General features: G+C 42.6%; 1 protein-coding gene across 1 annotated transcript; it reads right to left on the bottom strand.

Moving 5' to 3' along the window:
* Window positions 1-11,467: 11,467 nt before the first annotated feature.
* On the bottom strand, window positions 11,468-27,584 carry SNTN (sentan, cilia apical structure protein). Its single transcript, XM_088831782.1, has 4 exons — window positions 27,034-27,584; window positions 25,534-25,568; window positions 16,280-16,419; window positions 11,468-12,148 (listed from the first exon to the last, which is right to left on the bottom strand). The coding sequence occupies exons 1-4, from the start codon at window positions 27,210-27,212 to the stop codon at window positions 11,990-11,992; spliced, it is 513 nt and encodes a 170-aa protein (XP_088687908.1). The 5' UTR covers window positions 27,213-27,584; the 3' UTR covers window positions 11,468-11,989.
* Between the last annotated feature and the right edge of the window lie 254 nt (window positions 27,585-27,838).

Raw genomic sequence — 27,838 nt, 5'->3', positions numbered from 1 at the left:
TTTTAGTTCAAACATTTGGTTTAGAATACATATATATAGCAAGAGAAAGCATGGAATATACATACCTGTATACATACATCATATACATATACCACACACACATATATAACATATACATATACACATAATTATAAATACATAAAAATATATCCTCCTATCCTCATGTTTTAGTTTTTCGGTTTAAATTGGCATCCTTGGTTAACTGGCTCATCTGGGGACTTGTGTGGGTCCTTTAGGCATTTTGTGGTCTTATTTCTCCTGGGCTTAGATTTCTGTATGATCTCCTTCACACTCTTACTGAGGTTAAAAATGTCCTACTTGGGAACAACGCAAGTCCTCCCATCATCCTCCCCTCAAGAAGTGTATGCCTTAATTATGTGTTTTGCAGAATTATAAAATGGCACTTGTTGCTTCAACAGGTGCAAACACCGAGTGGAATGGAAGACTATTAGAGAAACTGGGGTGAGCACAAACACACCACAAACATAACACCCCAAAGCAAGTATCTAGTGCGTGTATCTGCGGCAGACTTTGTGAGCTGTCTCCCGGAGTCCATTCATTCTTTGTACTTGAGTAACAGAATCCGCTGTTACTAAATCCCCTGCACTACAAAGTGCAACACAGCAAAGCATAATAAAATGAGATCTGTCTGTAATCATAAGAGCAAAAACCGAAATTAAAAAAAAGTGAGTGAAAAACAAACAAAAAATCAGATCGTGGGAATGATGCAGTAGTATGTTTAGATAATTCCAGTCTTCCAAATGCTTATGTTTTCTCTTTTGAGCCTTTGGACCACCTGGTTGGGAGAGTCAACTCCAGTTTTCTCACCTGTATATTGTGGACAGTCTGTCTGCTCTAGAAGTGGTACCAGCAGCTCCTACTATCACTCGGTCCGTGGTGGTATATCACCCCTTGTTGGTTTCTCTGACCCTGTCCACACTTCTGTAAATGGTTCCTTTGATAATGCCTCCTCGGCTAGCCTGCTTGTGTGTGTTAGCTGTGCCATGTGGGGGCCTTGATTGGTACAACAGCATGTCCAGTGGTGGGGAGAGTGCAGTAGAGTTGGTTCCCCAAACCAGGTGTTTCTCTGGGCAAAGCCCTGTCTCATCTCCTCCCAGCATGTAGAAAGGGGTTGTCAAATAACAGTTGCGTGAATCTTGCAGTGTGTTGGCCAAAAGTCAGCAGGAGAAAGAAATGAATTGCAGGCTGTTTATCACCAGTAGGCGATGCAATCAAGCCCCTTCATGATTTGTAATACAAAGTAGGCTTCCACAGGAAACATTTATTTTAGCTTCATCATTCCTTCCTCCTAACGATGTTTACTCTGCAAAATGCCTCTCATAATTTCCTTTTTGGCAACTGCATCCTCTTGTCAGTATCCTCTTTTGTGCCAAGAGCACACACAGCCTCAGAGATTCCAATTTTTCAGAAGAAATATGACTCTATTAATTACTCTGTGAAATGAGACTTCTGAAACTCAGCTGTAGAACAAAATAAGAACCTGAGAAACATCATAGGAGGATGAATGAAAAATTTTACCCAAACAGACGCCAGAAAGTCAAAATCAAGATACTTTCCTAATGGCAACATTCAAAGGCCACCAATCCCATCCATCCATCCTTCCTTTTGTCCAGCCATCCATTGTATATTTATCAGTTGCTTGGGTATTAGACTGTGGGTCTAAAGAAGCAATAGTGAGCAAGACAGACCTGGTTTCTGCCCTCCCAGAGCTTATGCTGCAAACATGTATCTTTATAACATCAGCATCAAGCATCAAGTCTGGCTTCATGGGTGTGACATGCTGCTGCTGCTGCTAAGTCACTTCAGTCGTGTCCGACTCTGTACTCAGCGCATAATATGTAGAAGGCTTCCTTACTTAGCTTAATGCTCTGCTGTCACCATTTTGAAATTCTTAATAATTACTGAGAATTCTTAATAATCAATGTGCAAAGTAGGCATTTAAAATGTGCTCACTGAATGAAAGAAAGAATGCCTGGCATTCATTAGGAGGTCAATAAATTCAGGTTAAGTGGGCATACCAGGAGGGACTATTGTCCTGCCACCTTCAACTTCAAAAGTAAAGAAGGGGAAGGGGGTTTTGCCACCAGGACCACGTCCCTTCTTCCCCCAGTCTTCACACCTCTCTAGGCCCTTGATCAAGTGTGGATTGGACTTGTTTATTTCAAGCTGCTATTTTTTTCTCTTCCTGTGCCATGAAAAATTCTTGGCATCAGTCAGCCTCAGGGCAGCACTATTTTTATTTCCCCAGCAGAATAATTAAATTCAGGCTCAGTTGATTTACCCCAGCAGAGAGGCTGTGGGCAAAACGGGATGAAGAGGCTGCTACAGAGGGCTGGTTGGAATGGGTTCCAGAGGGACTAGACACAATGATCCGAGTCACATTTACCATAGATCCACATAGGGAGGAGGGAGCGAAGGCTTTGCTAAGATCACTCAATCAGACCTTTCGGCTCAGCAGGACGGCCACAAACCTGTCTTAGAATCTTAGAGCTGGATGGAGCTGTAGGAATGATCCACACTGGGGGTCAGTAAACCATACTCAAGGACCAAATCTGGCCGGCTGCCTGGTTTTGTAAATGAAGTTTCACTGGACCGCAGCCATGGCCATTCATTTGCATATTGTCTATGGCTGCTTTCAAGGTACAAGAGTGAAGATGCTGTCACAGACCATATGGCCTGAAAGTCCAAACATATTTATTGTCTGGCCTTTTATAGACAAAATGTATTGACCATTGATCTAGACAAGGAATGCTCACAACGTATAATGTGGGTGCTATTAGTCTTCCAGGATTCTCTATTCAAAAGGATGCTGTGGTCAAATACATTGGGAAAATGCATGAACCTTATCTCCCTTCTTAGAATGTCACAAACTCCAACACCCTGCTGCAACAGCCCCTGTCTACACTGCCACAAGCGCTGCACACCCTGACTTCTGTACACGCCTGAGGCTCTTGTTATTAGTTGTCTTTGCCTCGTGACTCAGGGAGCAGGACAAACTGGGAGTACAGGAGAATTAATGACCTTGAAAATAGACTTCAGCCAATGATGGACAACATAAGGCAGAGAATTTCTCAGCTTCCTTGCCTATTGTCGTGAAAACTCTTGAGACATGATCTACACTGAATCCCAGAGCTCATTTGTGGGACCAAGTCTCCACTGCCCACAGGGGTCAACCTGCTCATGAATGTACACTTTACTGATGGGCCTCACTTCCCCAAGTGGAGTTCTTTGAAATCACCTCCCAAATGAACTCATTCTATTCTAACTCTTATCTTTAGGTTGTGCTTCTGAGGGAACTCAAACTAAGATATCTACCAATTAAAGGCTCTGAGAAGTTCTGTAGTAAATGTATACAGTTCAGTTCAGTTCATTTCAGTCGCTCAGTCATGTCCGACTCTTTGCGACCCCATGAATCACAGCACGCCAGGCCTCCCTGTCCATCACCAACTCCCGGAGTTCACTCAAACTCATGTCCATCGAGTCGGTGATGCCATCCAGCCATCTCATCCTCTGTCGTCCCCTTCTCCTCCTGCCCCCAATCCCTCCCAGCATCAGGGTCTTTTCCAATGAGTCAACTCTTCGCGTGAGGTGGCCAAAGTATTGGAATTTCAGCTTTAGCATCAGTCCTTACAACGAACACCCAGGACTGATCTCCTTTAGAATGGACTGGTTGGATCTCCTTGCAGTCCAAGGGACTCTCAAGAGTCTTCTCCAATTTACACGCCTTCTTAATTTGGTCTTCGAGGCTTTTTTTTTTGTTTTAATCTGGCTTCTACCCAACTTCCCAGCCTAATTTTTCTCAAGTCTCCCCTACTTAGCTCAAGTGTTTTTTTTTTCAATTTCTGATCCCACTATATCCTTAATGATGTTACTATCCCCTAAGGTGACAGAAGAACTCATGTGTACTGGGAAGATAACATGCCTAGCATAAGCATCATCTGGTACAAAGTGACACTCAAAGTCTATAACTCATATGACATCCGCCTAGATCAATGGGCATAGATGCTGCTTGTGAAGATGGGTTGTGTACATGCCAATGAGTGCAATCAACCCATCTTCCTAGGATACAGACAAGAGCAAGAACCTCACTTCTCAGGCTGAGGTACTCCGGGTCCAGCTAATAGCATTTCTGTGATGACATCCTCTTCCAGAGTTTTGGCATCAGCCTGGGGGCAGCTAAGGCTGTTGAAATGAAGATCAGATCTGACATCATGAGCAAGCTGGCTTTGTGTGTAGGCTCAAGGTGCTGACAAAAGCCTCCTTTTCTTCTGAGCCCAATCACCTGCCTCTAGCTTAATTCCAGAGGGGTTTCCAGAGTCAAGTTCCCAGTCCCCCAGAGATTAGAAGTGATTTCCATTCTTTCATCTCTCCTCCCTTTCTGACTTCAGGGAGGGCATGGGTGGAGGTTGTCCAGCATGGACAGTTCATGAGCGATGAGCCACACTGCTCTGGCATTTAATGTTTTCACTGTTCCATACATGCTTTTCAGGGGGCAGTCAGAGCTCCTCCGTTGAAGACCAGAGTGTCAGGAAAATCGAAGTTCCCCTTTTCTCACTTTTAATTTCATTATTGATTTTCATTAAGCCCTTCAGAGGCCCCTGGTATCTCTAGCCTTCTTCCCTTCAAAGAGAGAGATTTAGAGAAAGCAGCCAGTTTCCTGCTTTCAGACACTGCTAGAGATACTGCTGCATCATGATTGGCCTGCTCCTGAGGTCCTCTGCTATTTACCCAGTGAAGGGGGCAAAGGTTACTTGGGATTAACCTGTTGTTTAGTCTCTCAGTCGTGTCCAACTCTTTGTGACCCGATGGACTATAGCCCACCAGACTCCTCTGTCCATGGGATCCTCCAGGCAGAAATACTGGAGTGTGTTGCCATTCCCTTTCCCAAGGGATCTTCCTGACCAGGGATCAAATCTGAGTCTCCTGCATTGCAGGCAGACTCTTTACCATCTGAGTCACCAGGGAAGGCTTTAAGCTGTCCCACTGTGGACTGCAAATCTGATTCAGGTCAAAGCATAGCCTTTCAGTAAAAAAAAGAACAGGAAACTACAATGCAAAGCAGATGAGGCAGGTGAAATTGCTGAGAATATAAACATAAATCATTGAATTTTGAAAATGCTTTACCTTATTAAAAAAAAAAAAAAAAGGCTTCCTGGTGGTTCAGTGGTAAAGAATCCAGCTGCAACGCAAGAGACACAGGAGACCTGGGTTCAATCCCCGGGTTGGGAAGATGCTCTGGAGAAGGAAATGGCAAACGACTCCAGTATTCTTGCCTCAAGAATCCTATGGACAGAGGAGCCTGGTGGGCTACAGTCCACAGTGTTGCAAAAAGTTTGACATGACTGAAGTAACTGAGCTGCATATAAATGGCTGAGGTCCCTAAGTCAGTAAGACACAGAAGGGTCTGGAGTGCACTTTGTGGCTTTGCCCCCAGATAATCACAGCTGGAGGTGGCTCTGAGGTCTGAGCTCCTCTGTCTTGTCAGACTCTCCACTCCATGTGGGGTCCACTAGCCCCAAGATGATCGGGATGCTTTACTCTCTGTCTTTGATCTTGAGAGTATTCTCTGCATGACTGATTTTCTGGTTCTGAGCTAAATTAAAGCAAAAGCAATCTTAAACTGAGGGTAGATCTTCATTCTTACCAATTTTTATTAGTAAAAGTAGCACAGTCTTTGTAATAAGACCCAGTTTGCTCATCTGCCAGGAAGGCACATCTGTTTTCTTTTCTTCAGCAAGACATTAACCGGCGTCCAAGCAAATATCTTAATGTTCCCCTTTTCTACCTCTTCTGTTTGAGAACTCATTCATTTATTAATTTGTTCATTTCATATTCATCAAGCACCTCTTCAGTGCTATTCCAGGTGTTGAGGATACTATACAAGAAGGCAGGGTTCTTGCTAAAAAATGTTACTGACAAGCCGGTAAATGGCCACGTGAATTGTGTGACTTACACAGTACTTTCAAAACTGATATAAATTGTGGCTACAGATTTTTAAATCTACAAAGCACTGAGAAACCATCAGTGTTTCTTTTTTCTTCTTTCTTACTCTCTAGGATACCTCCTGCTTACTGACATTTAGCCCTCTGTGTTTTGGGCTTATACCACAGTCTGCCAAGGTTAAAGTTAGAAAAGAGGAGTAGAAGATATAGGATTTTAAGTGATTAAACTTTGTCCATATACTCACTGGCACTTGTTATGGTTTTCTTTAAGTCTTGGTTAATACAAAAGATTATTTCAGAATGGGAAGGGATTTGAGGAACATCTAGTCACAGAGCCCTTTCATTAAGTAAGGAAGAATCTGAGACATGGAAGGAGGCGAGCAGGAGCAGACCTGGGAGGAAAACTCAGGATTCTATCCTCCATATCAGCATCCCCATTCCTCCACCTACATGTGCATGTTGGAAACAGCCCCTTTCCCTTCCATGGCCTCCCTCCTGTGGTTTATACTTTCTTCAAGCAAAACCATGAGCTAAAGATCACACAGATTTTAAAATCCCTCTGCCTTCCCCCAAAGGAAAAATTCCCTTCTTGAATGACATAGAAAGGCAAGGAAAAGCAAGTTATATCGTTGCTGCTTCCCCCCTAATGCTTCTTGATTCCCTGTGGATTCCGGAAATGTGAGCTGCTGCTGCTTCTCTTCTTCTACGTCCTCTTTCTCCTTTGGGTAGTTTTCTATCCACTCGCTGTTACAGAAGGGAGCCAGACTGCTGCACAAGAGGGATGTGGGTTGGAAACCTGGGTTTTATCTGCCACTTACTGCTCTGTGACCCTGGTAAGTCACTCGACCTCTCTAAAGTTCATCCTCTTTGGTGAAACGGAGATAATAATACCAATCTCTTAAAGTTATTTAGGGAATTAAGTAAAAGGCCATCCAGAAATATTTGAGTGTAGTAGATGCTCTATTAGGGGCAGCCATGGTCAAGAATAATGATAATGACCATCTGTCTAGAATGAGACAAATTAGAATGGATATGAGACATGTACACAGGCCCACTTTATAGTCCTGATTTATGTGCTTCCTTAACTCTCACAGTGACTTGTCTAAGAAAACAGGCCCCATTCTGATCCCATCAGTTCAGTTCAGTCGCTCAGTCGTGTCTGACTCTTTGCGACCCCATGAATCACAGCACGCCAGGCCTCCCTGTCCATCACCAACTCCCGGAGTTCACTCAGACTCATGTCCATCGAGTCAGTGATGCCATCCATCCATTTCATTCTCTGTTGTCCCCTTCTCCTCCCACCCCCAATCCCTCCCAGCATCAGAGTCTTTTCCAGTGAGTCAACTCGTTGCATGAGGTGGCCAAAGTATTGGAGTTTCAGCTTTAGTATCAGTCCTTCCAATGAACACCCAGGATTGATCTCCTTTATAATGGACTGGTTGGATCTCCTTGCAGTCCAAGGGACTCTCAAAAGTCTTCTCCAGCACCACAGTTCAAAAGCATCAATTCTTTGACGATCAGCTTTCTTCACAGTCCAACTCTCACATCCATACATGACCACTGGAAAAACCATAGCCTTGACTAGACGGACCTTGGTTGGCAAAATAATATCGCTGCTTTTTATGAAAAAACATGAGGCTCACTCAGAAAAGGTGGAGGGCTTTCTCAGGGCCCCAGGGCTTGTGGTGGCAAAGCTGGGACCAGAGTCCAGCCCTCTGCCTGGTTCTCTTCTCCAGGCTAGAGTTCCTCCAGTGGTATAGAGCTCCCACCCGTACCATCTGAATGCTCATGTGAAGTGGAAAAAATCAAAACCACGAACAGCCACTAGTTAGTTACCGTTCATGTTCTGTCACCAAATGAGGATGTAAAACTTTAGTGTTCGTGGTTCTTAGATTCAGGATTGTGGATGAAGTATTGAACACATGGGACAGGAATGGAGTCCTCATGCACAGGAATGGAAATCACACCGAGAGCCCACTTTACACTAGGTTTCGCTTATTTCAAAACTTCAACCCCTCTCCCCCACCAAAGGACCAAAGAGATCTGAAGCCATGTGTCCTAGACTGAAATTAGAGAAAACTGGCACAATATCTTTCAGGCCTGAATTTGCTGGGTTATGGTTGCCCCTTGTCCATGGGCTGGATTGACCTTTGCCAGATTCTGGAAACTGGCCTTCCTGGACATTCTCAGAGCTCAGATTTCAGCTAAGAACTCTCTTCAGTTCTACCAGCACCGAAGGTCAGCTGATGTGCAGGACTCCTGTTGGTTTCCTTCCAGCCCTTTCCCCCTTTCTCACAAAGGACTGTTTAAAGCACAGTTCCTGATCCCATACTGGGACCCTTTTTTAGATGCTGAAATAAAGAAAATTAGCGGTTCTAGGACTGGGTATGTTTCTGTCATGCTCACCAAATTGCAAGCGTGCTCACAGCTCTTGTACAGGAAGATCTTAACTATATTTAATCCAAGAAACTTCCCAGGGAGGCTCAGGTTACCTCCTTTTACACAGTGACAATTCAAGAAAGGTTTCACTTGGAATAAAAAAGGAGATAATTCCATCAGTTCTCATGTTTGCTGAGCCTGTGCCTGAGAAGCAAATAACACTGCCCTGGTCTTCCAAGTTATGGATTTTGTATCAGAGATTCTTATAATTTCCTCTGTCAGTCATTTCATCCCCGGTTCCTTCCTCCCTTCTGTGAGAACCTGTCCATATACTTTGCAGGGAGAGTTCCCACAGGGCCTGCTGAGTGGGCACGTGACTTTCATCCCTGGCCACAGACAACTTGATCTGGAGTGACCCCTACTTGAATTCAGCCAATCAGGTTCTTGTTCCTGGGGACTGGAATTGGGTTTCTGAGATGCTACTGAGTGTTGGTTGAACATTTAAGAGAGAAGTCAAGTCAGTGATGGGAACTTTGTGTTTGGCTTTTGGGCCAAGAATCAGGAAAAAAGGCTAGTTAAGAAGTAGAGATACAAACAGAGGTCGAGAAGAGGGAGAGACCACGTGCAGACAGAAGCAGAGATAAGAAACCAATTCATTTCAGATACACTAAAAGCAAAACCTTGACTTTGCTTTCCATTGCTGTTTCCAATAATTTGTAGACATGCATTGCGTGCTCTGCCCTTTCTTTATTTTCCACTGGACTTTGTAGATAAATACAGTCTGCGCCATTTTCCTTTGTGTGTACATGTATGTGTGTATGTAATTCCCGTGGGCTTTGTTGTTTGCAACCAAGGGATCTCATGACAGATTTGCATCCATAATCTCATCTGTGATGACCATTTTCGAGATGGAACCTTTGAAGAGTAGAGATCATGGTTCCGGAACAAGAACCAAGAGGCGAGGTTTCTGTGGATCTAGAGTCTTAGCACTGTTGTTCGGTTGCCAAGTCGTGTCAACTCTTTGTGACCCCATAGACTGCAGCATGCCAGGCTTTCCTGTCCCTTACTATGCCCTGGAGTTTGCTCACACTCATGTCCATTGAGTCAGTGATGCCATCCAGCCATCTCATCCTCTGTCATCCCCTTCTCCTCATGCCCTCAATCTTTCCCAGCCTCAAGGTCTTTTCTAAAGAGTTGGCTGTTCCCATTAGGTGGCCAAAGTATTGAAGCCTCAGCTTCACTTTCAGTCCTTCCAAAGTCTTAGGGTGATGCTCATCAATTTGTCTGTCACTGATGCTTCTCAAGCTTTTGCTCTGCTTTCATTCTTTGCATTGGGCTAAAATAGATTCTATAAATGATTTTCCCCTCAGAGGATAGTAACTTCCCATCTGGAATGGAGTTTCAAATATCCTTACGGGGAGCTCTGGGGTTGGAATGGCTCCAAGATTCTTCCTCACAGCATTGACCAGGGTCTCTTTTCTCCTTCTCTGAAAGGTGTGAATTTGACCTTTTGATTGGTCACCAAGGTTGTCATATTCAGCTACTTTCAACTAAGATACAAAGGGCTTGGATGGAGTGCATCCCACAGATTCTATTTGAGGAATGCCAAATGGCTCTCCAGGCCCCAGCTGGTACCACACTCTCTCTCACACTGTGCCTGAAATGTGCACAGTTATTTTTGTTGAATTGTAATATTATTGCTCACGATGAAGTCTAATATTAAAACGAAATTGACAATGCCCACAAGGAGGGCAGAGAACTCAGCAATCTGCGTGCTGTGTGACTTTGGAAAAATCAAAACCTCGGCGCTTCGGTTTCCTCATCTGTGAGATGATAATACTGATACCAGCCTCAGAGGGTTATGATGGGAGAAGAGTTCATATTTATGAAGTGCCTGGCACATGAGTTGAGTCCCGTTGAATGCACATTCCTTCTAGGAAAATGGTGACAGAGGGTAAAGTCTGGGGCTTTCCCTGACAGGGAAAAGGTGCAGACTTTTGAAGTTAGACTAAGGAAAGTAAAGAGGGCTAAGGAATCTGGTCTTGGTGGCTTTGGAACACTACAGGATGGGATAATAGGCTTCCTAGGTGGTGCACTGGTAAGGAATCTGCTTGCCAGTGCAGGAGACACAAGAGACATGGGTTTGATCCCCCAGAGGAGGAAATGGCAACACACTCCAGTATTCTTGCCTGTAGAATCTCATGGATAGAGGAATCTGGTAGACTATGGGGTTGCAAAGAGTCAGACATGACTGAGCACACACAGGCACATGCACACACACATGTACACACACACACAGAGGATGAGAGAACACTTCTCCAGACCAGGCGTAGAGGTTCTCCTTTGGAAAGGATCCCTTAACATGTGCCTCTGAGGCTTACAGTGTTGGGTTGGAAGGAAGAGGGGAGGTGAGGGAAGTAACTTAGGAAGTCACAATAATTCTGGAATGAATTAAAGTCTTGGTGAAAGTCTATCTCAAAGACTTAGGCACTGACTGATATGTGTGTATAATTTAAACTCAGGAATTCAGGTATAGCCACAGGGAATGTGTGTCCTGAGGATATGACCGTTTTTAGATGATATTCTCAAGGAATTGCTGGTTAAATCATGGGCAGAAATTACAAAGATATTGGGGTTTATGGGGTTTTAAGTCATATATAGGGCTTCCCCGGTGGCTCAGCTGGTAAAGAATCTGCCTGTAATGTGGGAGACTTGGGTTCAATCCCCAGGTTGGGAAGATCCCCTGGAGAAGGAAATGGCAACCCACTCCAGTATTCTTGCCTGGAGAATCCCATGGACAGAGAAGCCTGGTGGGCGACAGTCCACGGGGTCATGGAGATTCGGACATGACTGAGTGACTAATACAACAAGTCATATATAGGCAGAATTCACATAAAGTAATTCACCCCCCTTTTGTGTGTGCAGTTTTAAGAGCTTGACAAATGTGTGCATCACCACAGTCAAGCTATGGAGCATCTCCATCCTCCTAAAAGTGCCCTCATGCCCATCTGTGGACAACTCCATGTCCTACCCACAGTCCTGGCAGCCGCTGATCTGTTTTCTTCCTCTTACAGTTTTACCTTTTGCAGAAGGCCAGTAGAGCTTCTCTGACCTTTGATCCCAAGTCACGTGATAACAACTGTGTTTGTAGCCTTTATCACAATTTTAATTATACCGTATAAGAAATTGATTGATAAAATGTTCACAGTCTGTCTCTTCTGCTAAGACTCTGGCAGACATGTCTGAGGGCAGAGATTGGCTGGTTCATTACTTTGTCCTTAGCAATACCATCAAGTAAAAGCTCAATACACATTGTTTGATGAATGAATGAGCGAGGGACTCAGTGACCATAAGGGAAGTGCTATAAGACATTACTGACACAGCAAAAGCAATGCAATATTTGGTGGCATCAAACTTATTATATTATAAAGCATCAGATATTATATCATGTTATTTAAACATTCCTGAAGGGTGTGCATAGATTTCTGTAGTGACGATGGGTCTGAATATTAGCAATCAGACCCACCCTAGGCACCCCCAGGTGCATGATCAGTACCTTCAATTGATCAAAAATAAAATGAAAAGCTTTTAAATCATTTAAAATTGTCTTTTGCCATTAATCTGCCTAACTATATATTTACAGCTGATTACTGTGTAATTTTTACACTCCATATATTTTGGAGCAAATCTGACATTATACTGATGCTTAACAGTAAGACCATGAAATCCTCAAAATCCAGCTTATTTTCTGTGTGTTCGTCAAGTTCAGAAAGGAGGTCTTTGTACCTTGCTTTGGTTTCTTGTCCCTGTAAGAATGAAAAGTAAAAAGCCTAATTCATTGTGCTGCCTTGGTTGTATAGATAATAAGCAATAGTAAACACGTTATTAACAACATGTCAAGTTGCTACCAGCACTACTAGTCAAGCACTGTGTTAAATCTTTTCATGGGTTATCTGAGTGCTCACAGTGACCTTACTGAATATGTATTATTTTCCCACCTTACAATACAAGGCCAGAGACTCAGTGAGAATAAAGTAATTTGCCCCAAACTTCCCTGGTGGCTCAGATAGTAATAGAATCTGCCTGCAATGCAGGAGACCCAGGTTTGATCCCTGTGTCAGGAAGATCACCTGAAGAAGTGAATGGCTATCCACTACAGTATTCCTGCCTGGAGAAATTCATGGACGTCATGGGGTCATGAAGAGTCGGACGTGACTGAGCACCTAACACCACATCATCACAGACAGCTATCAGCGTGGAACCAGGATTCATTGCATTGGCTACCTGATTCTGGAGGCCTCACTCAACTGCTAAGCCATAGTACCTCTACAAATACCGTTACTGTTATGCTTTCTGATTTTCAGATTACAATCACTTTGTCATTTGTCCCCACTATGTGATCTACTGAGTTTGATTATCCAGAAAAATGAAGTAAAATACGCTAAAAGAAAGTATGTGCTTTGAAAGATTGTTCAGCGCTTAACTTGATCATAAATCAAACCAAAGTTCATCAAACCTCAGAAACAGATTGAAAGAAAACCTGTGAAAAGCACATAAAGGGAGAAACTTTTCAGTTCCAAGCACAGCTTGTGAAATATCTTCCCAAGTGGCATAAAAAAACATTAAGGTCATTTGATTCACTGCATTTAGTTTAACCCCAAACACTCACCCATGTGCTGGCTGTAAAAAAAGCTCATTGCAGCAATGACTAAGGCACTTCAGGAGTGACGATACATTCCCCTCACAGGCTTAAGACCTTTCATGTTTTCTAGGCTGCTCCTCAAGAGGCAACACTTACCAGTGAAGGTGGAAGGGCCTATGTCTGCTTCCCTCAGAGCGAGCAGCCCTTGGTTAATGTGAAACACACTGTTTGCCCCCAGGTCAGAGACGGCTGGAGGTCTAGCTTCTCTCATTTTGCTGTGCATTTTAAGAGCACAGAGTTGATGGAGGTCCAGTCTTTTGGGGGCCTGACCTGCCATCTTGCTTTTGTATCTTCTTAGCAGTGCATTTAGGCGCTCAGTTTTATTATCTCTGACTGACTATAGAGGGATAAATAAGATCCCCCAAATTATGTTTAGGCTTATGAGGAAGGACATGTTCTTTTCAGACCCTAGACTCAGCCAGAAGGTCCAGCTCAGTTTCCCAGAGAACCCTGCGTGAGGATTTAGGAGGAAGCCCAGTTGGTTACAGAGACTCTCAACGCTGTCCCTGCCTTTGGCACTCTCACAGGGCAGAGCTGGGAAGCTGGTCCAAGACAGCATTCTGCCATGACGCTGCGTGTCTGATATTGGGACTGCTCAGTGGGACCACTGAGACTGAGGTGGGTAGGGGTGAGCAATCCCCCCCAGTCCCTGAAATACGTCTCTACTCTCTTCTGGAGGAGAGGGCGGGGTTGCCCTGTGATCTGGCTGAGTTTGCTGCTAAAGAGCCTGGAATCAGCTGCGTTTCCTGGGTTTAGTCTACACTGACAGGCACGAGGCTGAGATGTCTTTCCTGGCGACTTTGGTTTTAATTCTTTTCCTCTGATGTTCTCAGAGGGATAGTGGATCACATCATGATGAGACACATCCGCTAGGTCCTCATTTTCATACTTGTCAAAAGCTCACTGAGGACTTGCCAAGTACATGCAGTGTCCTTTTTCCCTCTGAGATTTGTCATTATTTTTGGCCTCTGATGCAAACTGATGATATGGGATTTGCTCTCCCACCCTCTCTGTAAAGATTCCCCAGAACTGTGGATCTCTTTTCAAATCTTATCTGATGTTTCTGACTGAAAAAAATAGTTTAAAAAAGAAAAGTATTGCAAGAACAATACATGTTTGATATTGGACATACAGGGAAAAAAACCAGAAGAATGTAAAAATAACCCTTCACCCTATTACCTAAAGATAGCTAACTATTATTAACATTTCTTTCCATCATTTTTCTGTGTGTCACACGGGAGTCTCTCTCTCTCACACACATGCACAAGCTAGTCTTTTACTTTATTGTGGAACATTGACAAATATAAACATGTATTTAAAGTGCACAATGTGATGATTTGATACATATGCATTGCTGAATGATTACCAAGATCGAGATACTTAACACCTCCATCACCTCGCACAGAATTAACGCACAGAATTAATATGCGTATGGTAACAATGCTTAAGACTTACTCTCAGAGACTCTCAAGTATGCAGTACCTTATTACTAACTAGAGTCATCACGCTGTGGATTAGAGCTTCAGAACTTATTCTTCTTACAGCTGGAAATGTGTACCTTTTGACCTAAATTACCACTTTCCCCCAGCTCCTGGCAACTACCATTATATTCATTGTTTCTATGAAAGAGGCTTTTTAAAAATTCACTTATTTGTGGAATAAAAAAATAAAAAACAACAAAAAACACTTCACACATACTCTTTGGAAATAATCCTAGGGAGCTGTACCTTTGACCCAGACTCCCCAGTGGATGGCACCTTATGTAACTGTAGTATGCTAAAACCATATACGTATTTATATTTTAAAGGAACTATAATACTTCTCTTTTATGTATTTCAGAATTCACATAGAACCTGAGAGACTGTTTCCTTTTAAGTTTTTTCTCTTTCTGCCTACCATTAAATGTTGGTGGTTTAGGTTCAGCATGGGGCCCTCTTTTCTTACCTATTGTCCCAAGGCTACTATTTTCTGAAGTTTGAACATGTACTGCTGGTAGAATGTAACGTGACTTTAGGTGATGTGAGAATAAATATTAGATAAGAATGTACAGGCATCTATGTTTTTTACTATCTTCCACTTATTGAATTTACATTTAGAATAGTGATCAAGTTTCTTTATAAAATAATTTTAAGTAGAGTGTTAACTTAAAAAGTTCTAAGCAAATTTTAATACAGGCTGTAGGCGGATACAGGAAAGACATTGAAGAGAGGGGACTTTCCTGGTGGTCCAGTGGCTAAGACTCCACACTCACAATGCAGAGGGCCTAGATTCAATCTCTGGTCAGGAAACTAGATCCCACATCCTGCTACTAAGACCTGGTGCAGCCAAATAAATAAATAAATACTTAAAAAAAAAAAAGTACTGAAGATAGTATCAAGTGACTGGGGTTTGAGAAAGATGCCTCTAGATGATTTAGGTCCCTCCCTCTGGTCACTCACCTGATACAGATCTCTATTCTGATCGTTCTGCTCACATATCCTATTGCTGTCTGAGTTTATCAACTTTAAAGTTTCAAGGACACCTTAAGCTCGACACAAGCTGACAGAACTCATCAACCTGCCCCTACCTCCCACCCCACCTCCAATCTGATTCTTCTCCAGTCTTTCTCTTCTCTGAAAATGGATCCACCACCCATTTCTTCCCACAGTCAGAACTGACATATCATTATTTGTTCCCTCCTGTTCTTCAACCCTCACAGCAGATCCTGTTCATTCCACCTTCCAAAGGCCCCTTATACTTGTCACCTTAGTCCAAACCAACGTCTTCTTGCGTTTGCATTCCTTCCCCACAGTTCCTCTCTTCTTTGCCTCACTCCCCACACTCATGGAGTCTCATCTCCTACTGCAGCTGGTGTAATTTCTTCCTCGGGAATTAAGAAACCATCCCTGGCTTCCTCCTGCCCACAGGCTATGCCTCTGTAAGACACGACTTCTCACCACCTGCCTGGCTTCCTCCCTCACCGCTCTTACTTCCCTGCTGCTGTTCATTAATACTTACTGGACCTCAGATGTCTTTGACATGCTTTACATCAGATTCCCTACTTGGAATGCCACCACTCCCCCCCAGCCCTCACCCCTAGATCACTCTTAACCTCATTTTTCAGATCACAACTATACCTTAATTTTCCAGGAGCTTTTTTTTGACCACCAAGTCAAAAATGGTCCCTCTGTTTTACTCTTTCATGCCAGCTGTTATGGTGTGGCTCACATTTCTTGGTGCCTGTTAATTGTCTTACCTCTGTGAAATTCTTAAACTGGGTTTGCAGCAGATTTTTGGCAGTAGCTTTTCCGAGTTTACCATCAGGGTCAGAAGAGTTTCTGAAAACCAGAGCGGCGGTGGCGATGGCTTTTTCCAGATCTGAGCCCTTGCGTAGAGCTGTGAGAGAAGAAATGTACAACCGTGTAGCCTAGGTTAGAAATGACCCTCCCAACCATCAGGCTCCTCCTTCCAGGGGAACCTGGGGAACAGCGATGGAAGGTGTGTGTCAATGTGATCCTGACCTTTGGCTTTTTGCCACCTATCTGAGGGTGTTTGATCCTGGACCTTTAAACAACGGAAAACAAAAGTCCCTTCAGTAGCAAATAAAATTAGTAGAATCAGGGTGAGATTTAGCTCCTGCTTGTCATATGACCTTGGGAGAACACCTGACCTCTCTAAGCCTTGGTTTTCTGATGTGTAATTTCATTTAGTTAGTCAACAGATATTTACAGAGCATCTACTATGTGCTTGGCTCAGTCCCTGGCACTAAGACACTTCATTGAGTAAGACAAAGTCCTTCTCTTGCGGAGTTTATATTCTGTGTCAGAGCATCACACAGGCCATTGTGGTAAAGGAGAATGACATCCAGGACAAGTCCTCTAATATCACGATAGATAAGGGATCTCTTTGAATCACGGCCTCAGTCACAGTGATCTTCCCAGCTGGTTTCTCTGGTTTAAAGTGTGGTGCTAACTCAGTCCTTTCCAGTGGGGAACATGCAGTGACACCTGGGAACTACACAAGGTTCAGTGAGGAAAACTCTTAGCCTCTCTGTTTCCTCATCCCTCAGTACATCCTCTATTATAGAACTTCTCTGGGCTTCCCTGGTGGCTCAGAGGTTAAAGCGTCTGCCTCCAATGCGGGAGGCCCGGGTTCGATCCCTGGGTCAGGAAGATCCCCTGGAGAAGGAAACGGTAACCCACTCCAGTATTCTTGCCTGGAGAATCCCATGGACGGAGAAGCCTGGTAGGCTACAGTCTACGGGGTCGCATAGAGTCAGACACGACTGAGCGACAGAAAGGAACAGACTATCCTCTATCCCACTTTATACTTATTGCATGTTTGATCATCTTTTTCTCAAACTGAAATGCAAGCTCCATGAGGCCACAGATCATATTTTTTTAAATCACTATACTCCCAGTGACCAGCAAAAATGCCTGCTATGTAGTTGTTGTTTAGTCACTAAGTCATGTTCGACTCTTTGTAATCCCATGGACTGCAGCACGCCAGGCCTCCCTGTCCTTCACTATCTCTCAGAGTTTGCTCAAACTCCATTGCATTGGTGATGCCTTCCAACCATCTCATCCTGTGTTGCCCCCTCCTCCTCCTGCCTTCAATCTTTCCTAGCATCATTGTCTTTTCCAATGGGTCAGCTCTTCGCATCAGGTGGCCAAAGTATTGGAGCTTCAGCTTCAGCATCAGTTCAGTTCAGTTCAGTTGCTCAGTTATGTCTGACTCTTTGCAACCCCACAGACTGCAGCACACCAGGCCTCCCTGTCCATCACCAACTCCAGAATTTACTCAGACTCGTGTCCATCATGTCAGTGATGCCATCCAACCATCTCATCCTCTATCGTTCCCTTCTCCTCCTGCCCTCAATCTTTCCCAGCATCAGGGTTTTTTCAAATAAGACAGTTCTTCGAATCAGAAGGCCAAAGTATTGGAGTTTCAGCTTCAGCATCAGTCCTTCCAATTAATATTCAAGACTGATTTTCTTTAGGATTGACTGGTTTGATCTTGTTACAGTCCAAGGGACTCTCAAGAGTCTTCTCTGCAGGTGCCATTAAACGCGGTTGAATGAATGAAGAGGAAGAAAAGAAGAGAAAAACAAAATCCAATAGCTTTCTGCCCAGGTAATGCGCAACAATCGTGGATTCAAAGAAAGATGATCAGTCTGAATAGTGACTTCTGTGTGGAGCACTTACTGTGTTCCTGGTAATTCCTGAGCTGCTCAGACACAATCAGAAGTGGCCTCTGCCCTCATTGATCTCATAATCCAGTGGGATAAGAAACAGTAATCAAGAGGATGTGGATGCATACATATGGGTTTGTTATATATATGTATACCTGGAGAAGGAAATGGCAACCCACTCCAGTGTTCTTGCCTGGAGAATCCCAGGGACTGGGGAGCCTGGTGGGCTTCCATCTATGGGGTCGCACAGAGTCGGACATATATGTATATATTTTTGATAATTGTTTCTCTATATACACACATATGATGCACATTTACAACACACGATGTATGAGGCAAAGAAGGTATAAAGACAGAAAAAAACAGAAAATTACAGAGTGGGTCTGGGAGAAAAAGTACTGATATATATAGGTGGTCTTGGAGGCATCTCTAGGTAGATTATTATTTAAGCTAAGACCAATATGAGAAGAAGGACCTGCAGTAAAGGGTGGAATGGATCAGCCTGAGATAAACGTGGTGTTCAGAGTTCCAGGCTCGGGAAGCCCCATATGTGAAGGCTCAGGTCAGGAGTATGGCACACTGGAGGAGCTGAAAGGACAGTTGTGACTGGAGTCTAGAAGCTGAAAGTGTTTGATTAGAAAAGTGGGTAGGGGCTAGACCGTGCTGAACTCCAGGTGATGGAAAGGAATCAGGATTTTCTTCAATGGTTAAAGAGAAGGCATTGAAACATTTAGGGTTTTTTTTTTTTTTCAATTAAAGTTAAATGGAAGGACAACAGTTAAGAGGAATGGGTGAAGGGAAAGCATGTGTGGACCTTCTCAGTTTTTACTGTATCTCTGAACAGAACTCAGACCAAATGGTGAGGCTATAATTTCTGTCCATAAACATTTGCCAAAGCATTCTAATCAAGGTGTTGGCCTCCACTGCAGAATATCTTGGATGTTTACAGTTTTTGGCTATTATAAATAAAGCTTGTAAGAACATTTGTATGCAAGTTACTATATAGACATGATTTTCCTTGGAAAAAATGCCCAAGAATACAATTGCTGGGTTATATGATAAGCCTGTTTCTTGTTTTTAAGAAACCATAAACTGTTTTCCATAGTGGCTATACCATTTTACAGGCCCATGGGCTTCCCTTGTGGCTCAGATGGTAAAGAATCCACCTGCAATGTGGGAGACCTGGGCTTGATTCCTCGGTTGGGAAGATCCCCTGGAGAATCCCCATGGACAGAGGAGTCTGGTGGTCTATATATAGTCCATGCCGTCACAAAGAGTCAGACAAAACTGAGCGACTAAGCACACACACAGCAATGTATGAGAGATCCAGCTTTCCTTTATCTTTGCCAGCATTCAGGGTTGTCACTATTTATTATTTTAGCCATGCTGATATGTGCATAGTGACCTCTCGCTGTGGTTTTAAATTGTATTTCTTAATGGCTAATGATGCTGAACGTCTTTTCATGTGTTTATTTGCCATATGTATATCTTCCTCACTGAAACATTTATCTGTTCAGATCTGTTCATGGATTTTGCTCACTTTCTAACTGAATTAAAAACTTTTTTTTTGAGGTTTGAGAGTATTAAATTTTTCAGGATACAAGTCTTTTTTAGGATATGTGATATGCAAATATTTTCTTCCTGTCTTTATATTGTGTTTTTATTCTCCAATGGAGTCTTTTGTGAAGGAGAAGTTTTTTCATTTTTATCAAGACAAGTTTATCAATTTTTCCTATTATGAAAGATTTGCCAGAGGTATAATTAAACATTTTATAATTTTGTGTTCTACATTTAAATCCATGATCCATGTTCAGTTAATCTGCATGTAAGATATGAGACTTGGGTAGCAGTGTATTTTCTGTAACCTGTGGATGACCAATTGTTTCAGTACCAACTCTTAAAAACTCTATCCTTACTTTGTTGAATTATGTTTGCATTTTGGTCGAAAATCAGTTGAGCATATTAGCGTGAGTCAATTTCTAGGTCCCTCATTCTGTTTCACTTAACTATGTATTTATTCCTCTGTCAGCCTCATACTATTTTGATTCCTGCAGCTATCTTGTAAGCCTTGACACTGAAGATTCCTCCCACTGTCTTCTTTTCCAAAATTATTTTGGCTATTTTAGGGCTTTCTCTTTTCTACATAAAGTTTAGAATAAGCTTATCTGTTTTCAAAAAAAACCTGAATTTTGTGGTATTTCATTGAACTTAGAGAGCAACTTGGGGAGAACTGATGTCTTTATGAGGTTGACGCTTCCAACCCATGAACACAGTATGTCCTTCCATTCATTATACCATTTTATGGACAAAGACGGGATATGATCCTGCTGAGGACACTAAGTGACAGGGCTGGAATCTGATTTCATGCTGAAAACATAAGCCTCGTGAAGACAGGGATGTTTTGCCTGTGGAATCTTCAGCACTTAGAGAAGTGCCTAGCATACAGGAAGTGCTTCACAAATATTTATTCAATAAATGTTGGTGGAATCTGTATCCTCAGCCTCTTCTGCCTTGATTTCCTCTTTGGCCTCTGATCCTCAGTCTCCTTCTCACCTATGGCTTCTGTGTGCTCATCTTCCCTTCACTTCTGCCACATCTTGAGACCCGTATTTAAAACTCAGATTGTCCTCGGTTACCCAAGATTTTCCTGCTCATCAAAACACAAAGGAGATGGCATATTTCTTGTAGCTCATGTCTGCCTTTCCTCAGCAGAGGTGTATGTGTTTGAGTGGGTCGGGAGCTGTACGATGGTAACCTTGAATTTAAGTGGCTAAAAAATAAACTCTGTGTATAAATAGTCTTGTTTTTAACAAACAAATTGTTTAGAGGAAACATCTGAATTCCTTAAGAGGTAAATATCCCTTCTGTAATTTTTGCCAGTTGAGTTTTTTATGAATAACTCGTAATAACTAGAGAGGGCTTTAATATGAGCTGTTTTACTGGGTCTGAGACTTCTCAGGGGACACAATAACCTCTTCCTCTCCTGAATGTGCCCTTCTGGCAGGGAGTGCATGAATTTCCAAGCTGTGAGTGAGCTTGAAAATAATGACGGGCACTTTTCTTGTTTACTATGTGCCAGATGCCTTTCTAACATAATCTTATTTAATGCTGTGTAAAGCCAGAAAGGTAGGTGCTATTTGTGTCTCAGTTTTGCATATTGGACACTGACACATGGACAGATTAAGAATCTTAAGGTCACACTGCTCCGGAGTGACAGGGGCAAGATTTCAAAGTCTGTCTGCCTTCAAAGGCCACAGAAAGATCTGCCAGTTTGGAATAAGTCCTTCGAAGAGCATCGCCACAGAGGCTGTGGAAACCAGACACTTCCAAATCTTCTGATGAAGTTCAGGTCTGCCTGCATTTGAGAGGGAGACTCCATCTGGACTAGCCCACTTCTTTCCCTTCTCCTCCATTCTTTTAGACACAGCATGGATTTTCCCCTAACTGTAAAATAACATATGCTCGTGGTAAAAACAGAACAAGAAAAACATTAAAAATAAAAGATAACAAGGCGCTCCGGTTATCCTACCGATACTGGTGATACTTTGCAAGGCCTTCTGGTTTCCTGTTTTTATGGTTGAGTTCTTTCCTTAGTAAAACTCAGCGTGTTGCCTCCTGATTCCTGTCCTGTCTGCCTCACGGAATTGTGAGCGAATATGTGAAAGCATATTGTGAAGGGTGAAGGGCTATTAAAAATGCAAAAGCTCGATGTTTGTTTTTTGGCGTCTTTTATCAGCTCTTGCCTTTGGAGTGGAGGTGGTGGAGAAGGTGTTAAACCAGGCACTCATGTCCATCTCTCCTGTTAGCTTCTGTCTCACTTTTACCCTTTAATGATACTAATCTGTCTGTAGTTTCTTATAGCCCTGTCTTCCCAACAAGTTCTTATTGCCAGGCTCTGTCCTGGTTCTGGGGAGAGAGCAGTAAGCAATATTAAGCAATATTAAGAGAGTTTGAGTTCTGAAGGACAATAGCAATGAATGATTATGGATTCCATGCTCTATATGCCAGCCACTCCTTTATGGGACATATATGATTCGACTCATTTAATCTTTACATCTGTTCATCCGCTCAGGTGGTCCCAGCATCACCTCTGCTTTATACACGAGGAAACTGAAGCACAGAAAGGTTAAGTAGCTTATTCCAGGTCACACAGGCAGTCTGGCCCCTCACCATGACGCATATAGTCTCTAGATGTTGTTTTTCAGGCAGGGTATTCTCAAACCCTGGAATTGGGCTACATGCCCCTCCTTTGTGCTCTACTTCCCTAAACATAAACTTGTCTGAACCCTCACATTGAAACATTCTGTTTATCTGTCTCAATTTCCTTCTACATCAGTGCTGTCCAAAAGAAATATAATACAAACCCCGATTATAATTAAAAATTTTCTAAGTAGCTATATTAGAAACATTACAATAAAACAAGTAAAATTAGTTTTAAAATGTATTATTTAACCCAATATGTCAAAATATAACTTCAGCCTGTGATCAACATGAACAAAGTATTTAGATGTTACACTTTTTATTCCCTACTAAGTCTCTTACATCTGATATGTATTTTACACTTATAGCACACTTCTATTCTAGTTTGCAATTAGTTTATTGCATTTCAAGTGTTCCACATCCAGGTGGCTCGGTTCAGTTCAGTTCAGTCGCTCAGTCATGTCCGGCTCTTTGCGACCCCATGAATCACAGCACGCCAGGTCTCCCTGTCCATCACCAACTCCTGGAGTTCACTCAAACTCATGTCCATCGAGTCGGTGATGCCATCCAGTCATCTCATTCTCTGTTGTCCCCTTCTCCTCCTGCACCCAATCCCTCCTAGCATCAGGGTCTTTTCCAGTGAGTCAACTTTTCGCATGAGGTGGCCAAAGTATTGGAATTTCAACTTTAGCATCAGTCCTTCCAATGAACACCCAAGATTGATCTCCTTTAGAATGGACTGGTTGGATCTCCTTGCAGTCCAAGGGACTCTCAAGAGTCTTCTCCAACACCACAGTTCAAAAGCATCAATTCTTCGGCGATCAGCTTTCTTCACACTCCAACTCTCACATCCATACATGACCACGGGAAAAACCATAGCCTTGACTGGACGGACCTTGGTTGGCAAAGTAATGTCTCTGCTTTTCAATATGCTGTCTAGGTTCATCATAACTTTCCTTCCAAGGAGTAAGCGTCTTTTAATTTCATGGCTGCAATCAGCATCCGCAGTGATTTTGGAGCCCAAAAAAATAAAGTCTGACACTGTTTCCACTGTTTCCCCATCTATTTCCCATGAAGTGATGGGACCAGATGCCATGATCTTTGTTTTCTGAATGTTGAGCTTCAAGCCAACCTTTTCACTCTCCTCTTTCACTTTCATCAAGAGGCTTTTGAGTTCCTCTTCACTTTCTGCCATAAGGATGGTGTCATCTGCACATCTGAGGTTATTGATATTTCTCCCAGCAATCTTGATTCCAGCTTGTGCTTCTTCCAGCCCATTGTTCCTCATGATGTACTCTGCATATAAGTTAAATAAGCAGGGTGACAATATACAACCTTGACATACTCCTTTTCCTATTTGGAACCAGTCTGTTGTTCCATGTCCAGTTCTAACTGTTGCTTCCTGACCTGCATACAGATTTCTCAAGAGGCAAGTCAGGTGGTCTGGTATTCCCATCTCTTTCAGAATTTTCCACAGTTTATTGTGATCCAGGTGGCTAGTGGGTATCATATTGGACAGTGCAGCTTTAGAGTATATGTTCCCTGAGGGGAGTCATTGCATGTTATTTATCTTTGCATTCGCTCCCAGTCCCTAGCTTGTTGTAGGCCTTAGCATATGTGTGCTGGACTGAACTGACTTGAACTTGAGAATCATCCCTGCCTCTTTTGCCTCGGCTGCTCTGGAACATGGAACCCTAAACATGAAATATTTCATTTAGTGAGTTCCTAATATTTTAGTGTAGTAGAAACACAACTCTCATTTCTACAAGGGATCAGAATGACCTTAGTTTAGAACTCCTACTATTACTTATTTTGCAAATGAAGATCTACAGGAGAAAAGTGGCTTGTTCAAGTTTGCATCAGTTGTATATGGCAGAACTAAAAACTAATCTCTGTTCTTTTCTTGCCAGATCAATAGTTTTCCTAATACTCCAACACTTCTCAAATTTGTGACTCTAAATCTACTTTGGATGCTAGAGGCAAATATGTATTCAACTGTCATTCCATTTACCTCCCCCAAAAGGTCAAGAGCATAAGTAGCAGGAAGAGAAAATATGGATTGGTACTGACTTCTATTCCATGATCTAGCCCTGTCTTATTTCACCAAATAAAACTTAAAATTACCAATAAATAAATTCTGGCAAGATGAGCCCTGTTTATCCTGTGTTTTCTTAAGGCATGAGAATAAATGTGACCCAATGGTCTAATGTAAGGAGTCTGATACTAGGAATGATGTGTGTGTATATGTGTGTGTGTGTGAGTGTGTGTTGGAGGGCAGTGTGGATGATAGAATTATGATCCCCCTTCAACCTCCCAGAAGGGGTCGTTATGTGAGAAATGTCATGTATATTCATCATGTTATGGACATGATATTTTGTCACTGACAATTATCAAAAAGTGCCTGAAGTTGTGAAACAGAAATCATGGATAACTTGTGCTTCAATGGTGTAAAAACAATATTTTTGTCAAGATGAAGATTTATTTAAATAAAAATACTAAGTGTCTCCTTTGGAAATACAGACCAGCCATCTAAGAGGGAAAATAACTACAATATAGTGGAATCCAGCTGTACCTGTTATTCTGTAAACAAGCCACATGTTTTGGAATAAGATAATAATCCAAGTATATGAGTGCATCTTTTCTTTCATTGTTATTTCCATGACAATATTGTTCTTTCTAAAGATAGTTTACCTATAAAGTGAAATTCTAAAGGCAAATGTTTACACTTCAGGAGTTTGGCACACTATATTTTGCTCAATCAACAGAGGCAGTTGGGGATTGACTTTGTCCTGAGTACCACTGAACATTCATGCATCAGATGTTGATGGTCTTGGTCTGGACACACTGCAGATGCCACCTATGGAGGGCCATCTGGCCACGTGGGATGAACAGTGAATTAGGAGTCAGGGATCCATGCACCTTTTATAGCTCAGCCTTTAAATTTAGGTGAGTGAATTCCTGTCGCTGGACCTCAGTTCCCAAATGTTTAAAAAGGACATTATAAATATTTGATGCTTTATTTGTAAGTTTTCTTATATCACACTCCTATCATTTTTAACTCTTGGCATGCTCTCCTGGTAGAGAAGCAATGCATACATCTCCATCACCCCAGGCCTTACCTTTTATTGAAGCCAGCTGTTTGGATATTGAAATGCTGCCAACAAAACAAAAGAAACATAATGATTCAGGGAGTTTGGGTATTGATATCAGCATCAAAAGTAAGGTAATACAATGATTTAAAGATTATTTTCAGTAAATTTGCACTGAGTGTTCTGACAGAGTACCTGCCTGTCTTTCAAAATCCTTTCTCCCCTGTCACATGGTTAAGAAGTACTTGGCAATGGCTGGCCTACGTAGCCTAGTCTTCTGTGTAGTCTCGTGAGCATGTGAGCAAATGCCCTCCAAAGGAAAAAGAGAACTGACAACCTTCTATTCAGGCTCCTCTGTGACCTTTCCTGTCTCTAGCCAGTTAACACAGAAATTATCAGGAGCACCTTGGAAGCCTCATCTTGAAGCCACATCAGCCTGGGGCCCTCCATGGTGGCATGGAGTAAAACTGCCACAGACTTGTAATCCCTACTCTGAACCATCACATGAAAAAGAAAAAAAATATAACTTGTTTTCTGTAAAACTTAAGGGTTTGAAAGGAATTTGGCACTAAGTAGTCAAGAGACTGTGATCCTTGGGGCCTCAACTGTCTGACTTATAAAGTTAGGAAGCTGGTCTCTTATATCTTGGAATTTTTATGGTCTTCTCTACGAGATACTCTTCTTTTTTTTATAATTTATTTTACTGCTGACAACTTTTAAAGTCTTTATTGAATTGGTTATAATATCATTTCTATTTTATGTTTTGGTTTTTTGGGCCACAAGACTTGTGGGATCTTAGCCCCCTGACCACGGGTCGAGCTGGCACCCCCTGCGTTGAAAGGCAAAGTCTCAACCATTGGACCGCCAGAGAAGACCCTCCAAGATTTTCTACTGTTGATTTTCTAAAAACTCTGCACCATCATTATCGCCTTCATAAGATATGTGACCTTCATTCTATGTACACTTTGTACAACACACACTTGCAATATGGCTCGTGTTATTATTATTATTATTTTTGCCAAGATCTCCTCCATAAGTCTGTGAGGCCCTTGAAAAGAAGAGTTCTGCATATTCTCCATATCTTCTACCCTTGGCCCTGTGGAATGCCTGGCACCTATTAAGTATTCAAAATTTTTTTCAACTAAAGTAGGTTCCCTAAAGGGAATTACATAAGGAAGATATTTTTTCATTTATTAGCCATAATTCCACACATTTGAATGATCTGAAATCATTTCCTTCTCTCATGGATACTTGAAACAATATGTCATACAGCAAAATCATTACCAATTTTGATTTACGAATGTTTTTCAAGAGGCAATCAAAGACGTTTGTGTTAATTTGATCACCTTTTCAGTTTGCAATCAACGCTGCAAATTTGTTCTCTTTAATTTTCCAACTCAATTTACAGATGTATTGAAGTGGGTAATAAGCACCACAGTTGCACGATCTTGGCTACCAGGTCATGGACATAACTCTTTGGAAATATACCTGCAAGCCTAAGTGAAACTCAATAAAGGAGAGTCAACTGACCTTTTGGGCATGTTCTTAGGTGCTAAAGTAGATGTTGGGGCTGCAGGAGGATTGGGCTCCCCTTCCAAGTGGAGTGCTTGATCCTGAGTACTGTGCACGCAGCCACACATACTCTGGTCTCCTGTTGTGTGTTGGCTCTTCCTAAGCAACAGTTGCTTGCCCATTGTTACCAGTGTCATTCACTCCATGACAACGAAACAGTGGCTCCTGTAGAAGAGCTGTATTCTATTGTTTATTTGTAGGCAGACATTGAACCATGCATGCCGTCAACAAATATTTGAGTGACTGCGGTGGGCCAGCCACCCTGCAAAGTACTGGGGACCCAATAATGAGAAAATTCAGACATGGATCTTGATCTCAGGGAGCTTAGTGGGAAAGACTGATATTAACCAGGTAACACAAAGAAGTCACACGTATGACAACACTGTGCATCCGGGATTCTATGAGATTGGCATCAGTCAGGGAAGTCAGGGAGGCAGCCCTGGGGAGTTGATGGTTGATGCCAAGTAGGAGTGGGAGGAGGACATGGTAACCCACTCCAGTATTTTGGCCTGGAGAATCACCACAGACAGAGGAGCCTGGCAGGCTGTAGTCCATGGGGTAGCAAAGAGTTGGACATGACTGAGCGACTAAGCACAGCACAAGTAGGAGTGAAGTAGGTGAAAAGGCAGGGGATCCTCGCTATAGACAGACGGGGGAGCCTGTGCTAAACCCATTGGCAGGAATGATGGTGGTGATCAGGAAGGACTCAACAAATGCCACAGTGGCTGTACCAAAGCAGCTGACGGGGAGACAGGCTCCAGGT

This window comes from Moschus berezovskii, chromosome 24, assembly GCF_049115385.1.
Source record: "Moschus berezovskii isolate FMDL1 chromosome 24, NW_MosBer_1.0, whole genome shotgun sequence".
Lineage (NCBI taxonomy): Eukaryota > Metazoa > Chordata > Mammalia > Artiodactyla > Moschidae > Moschus > Moschus berezovskii.
Note: the sequence above shows the minus strand (reverse complement) of the source record. Positions and strands in the feature narration are given on the sequence as shown.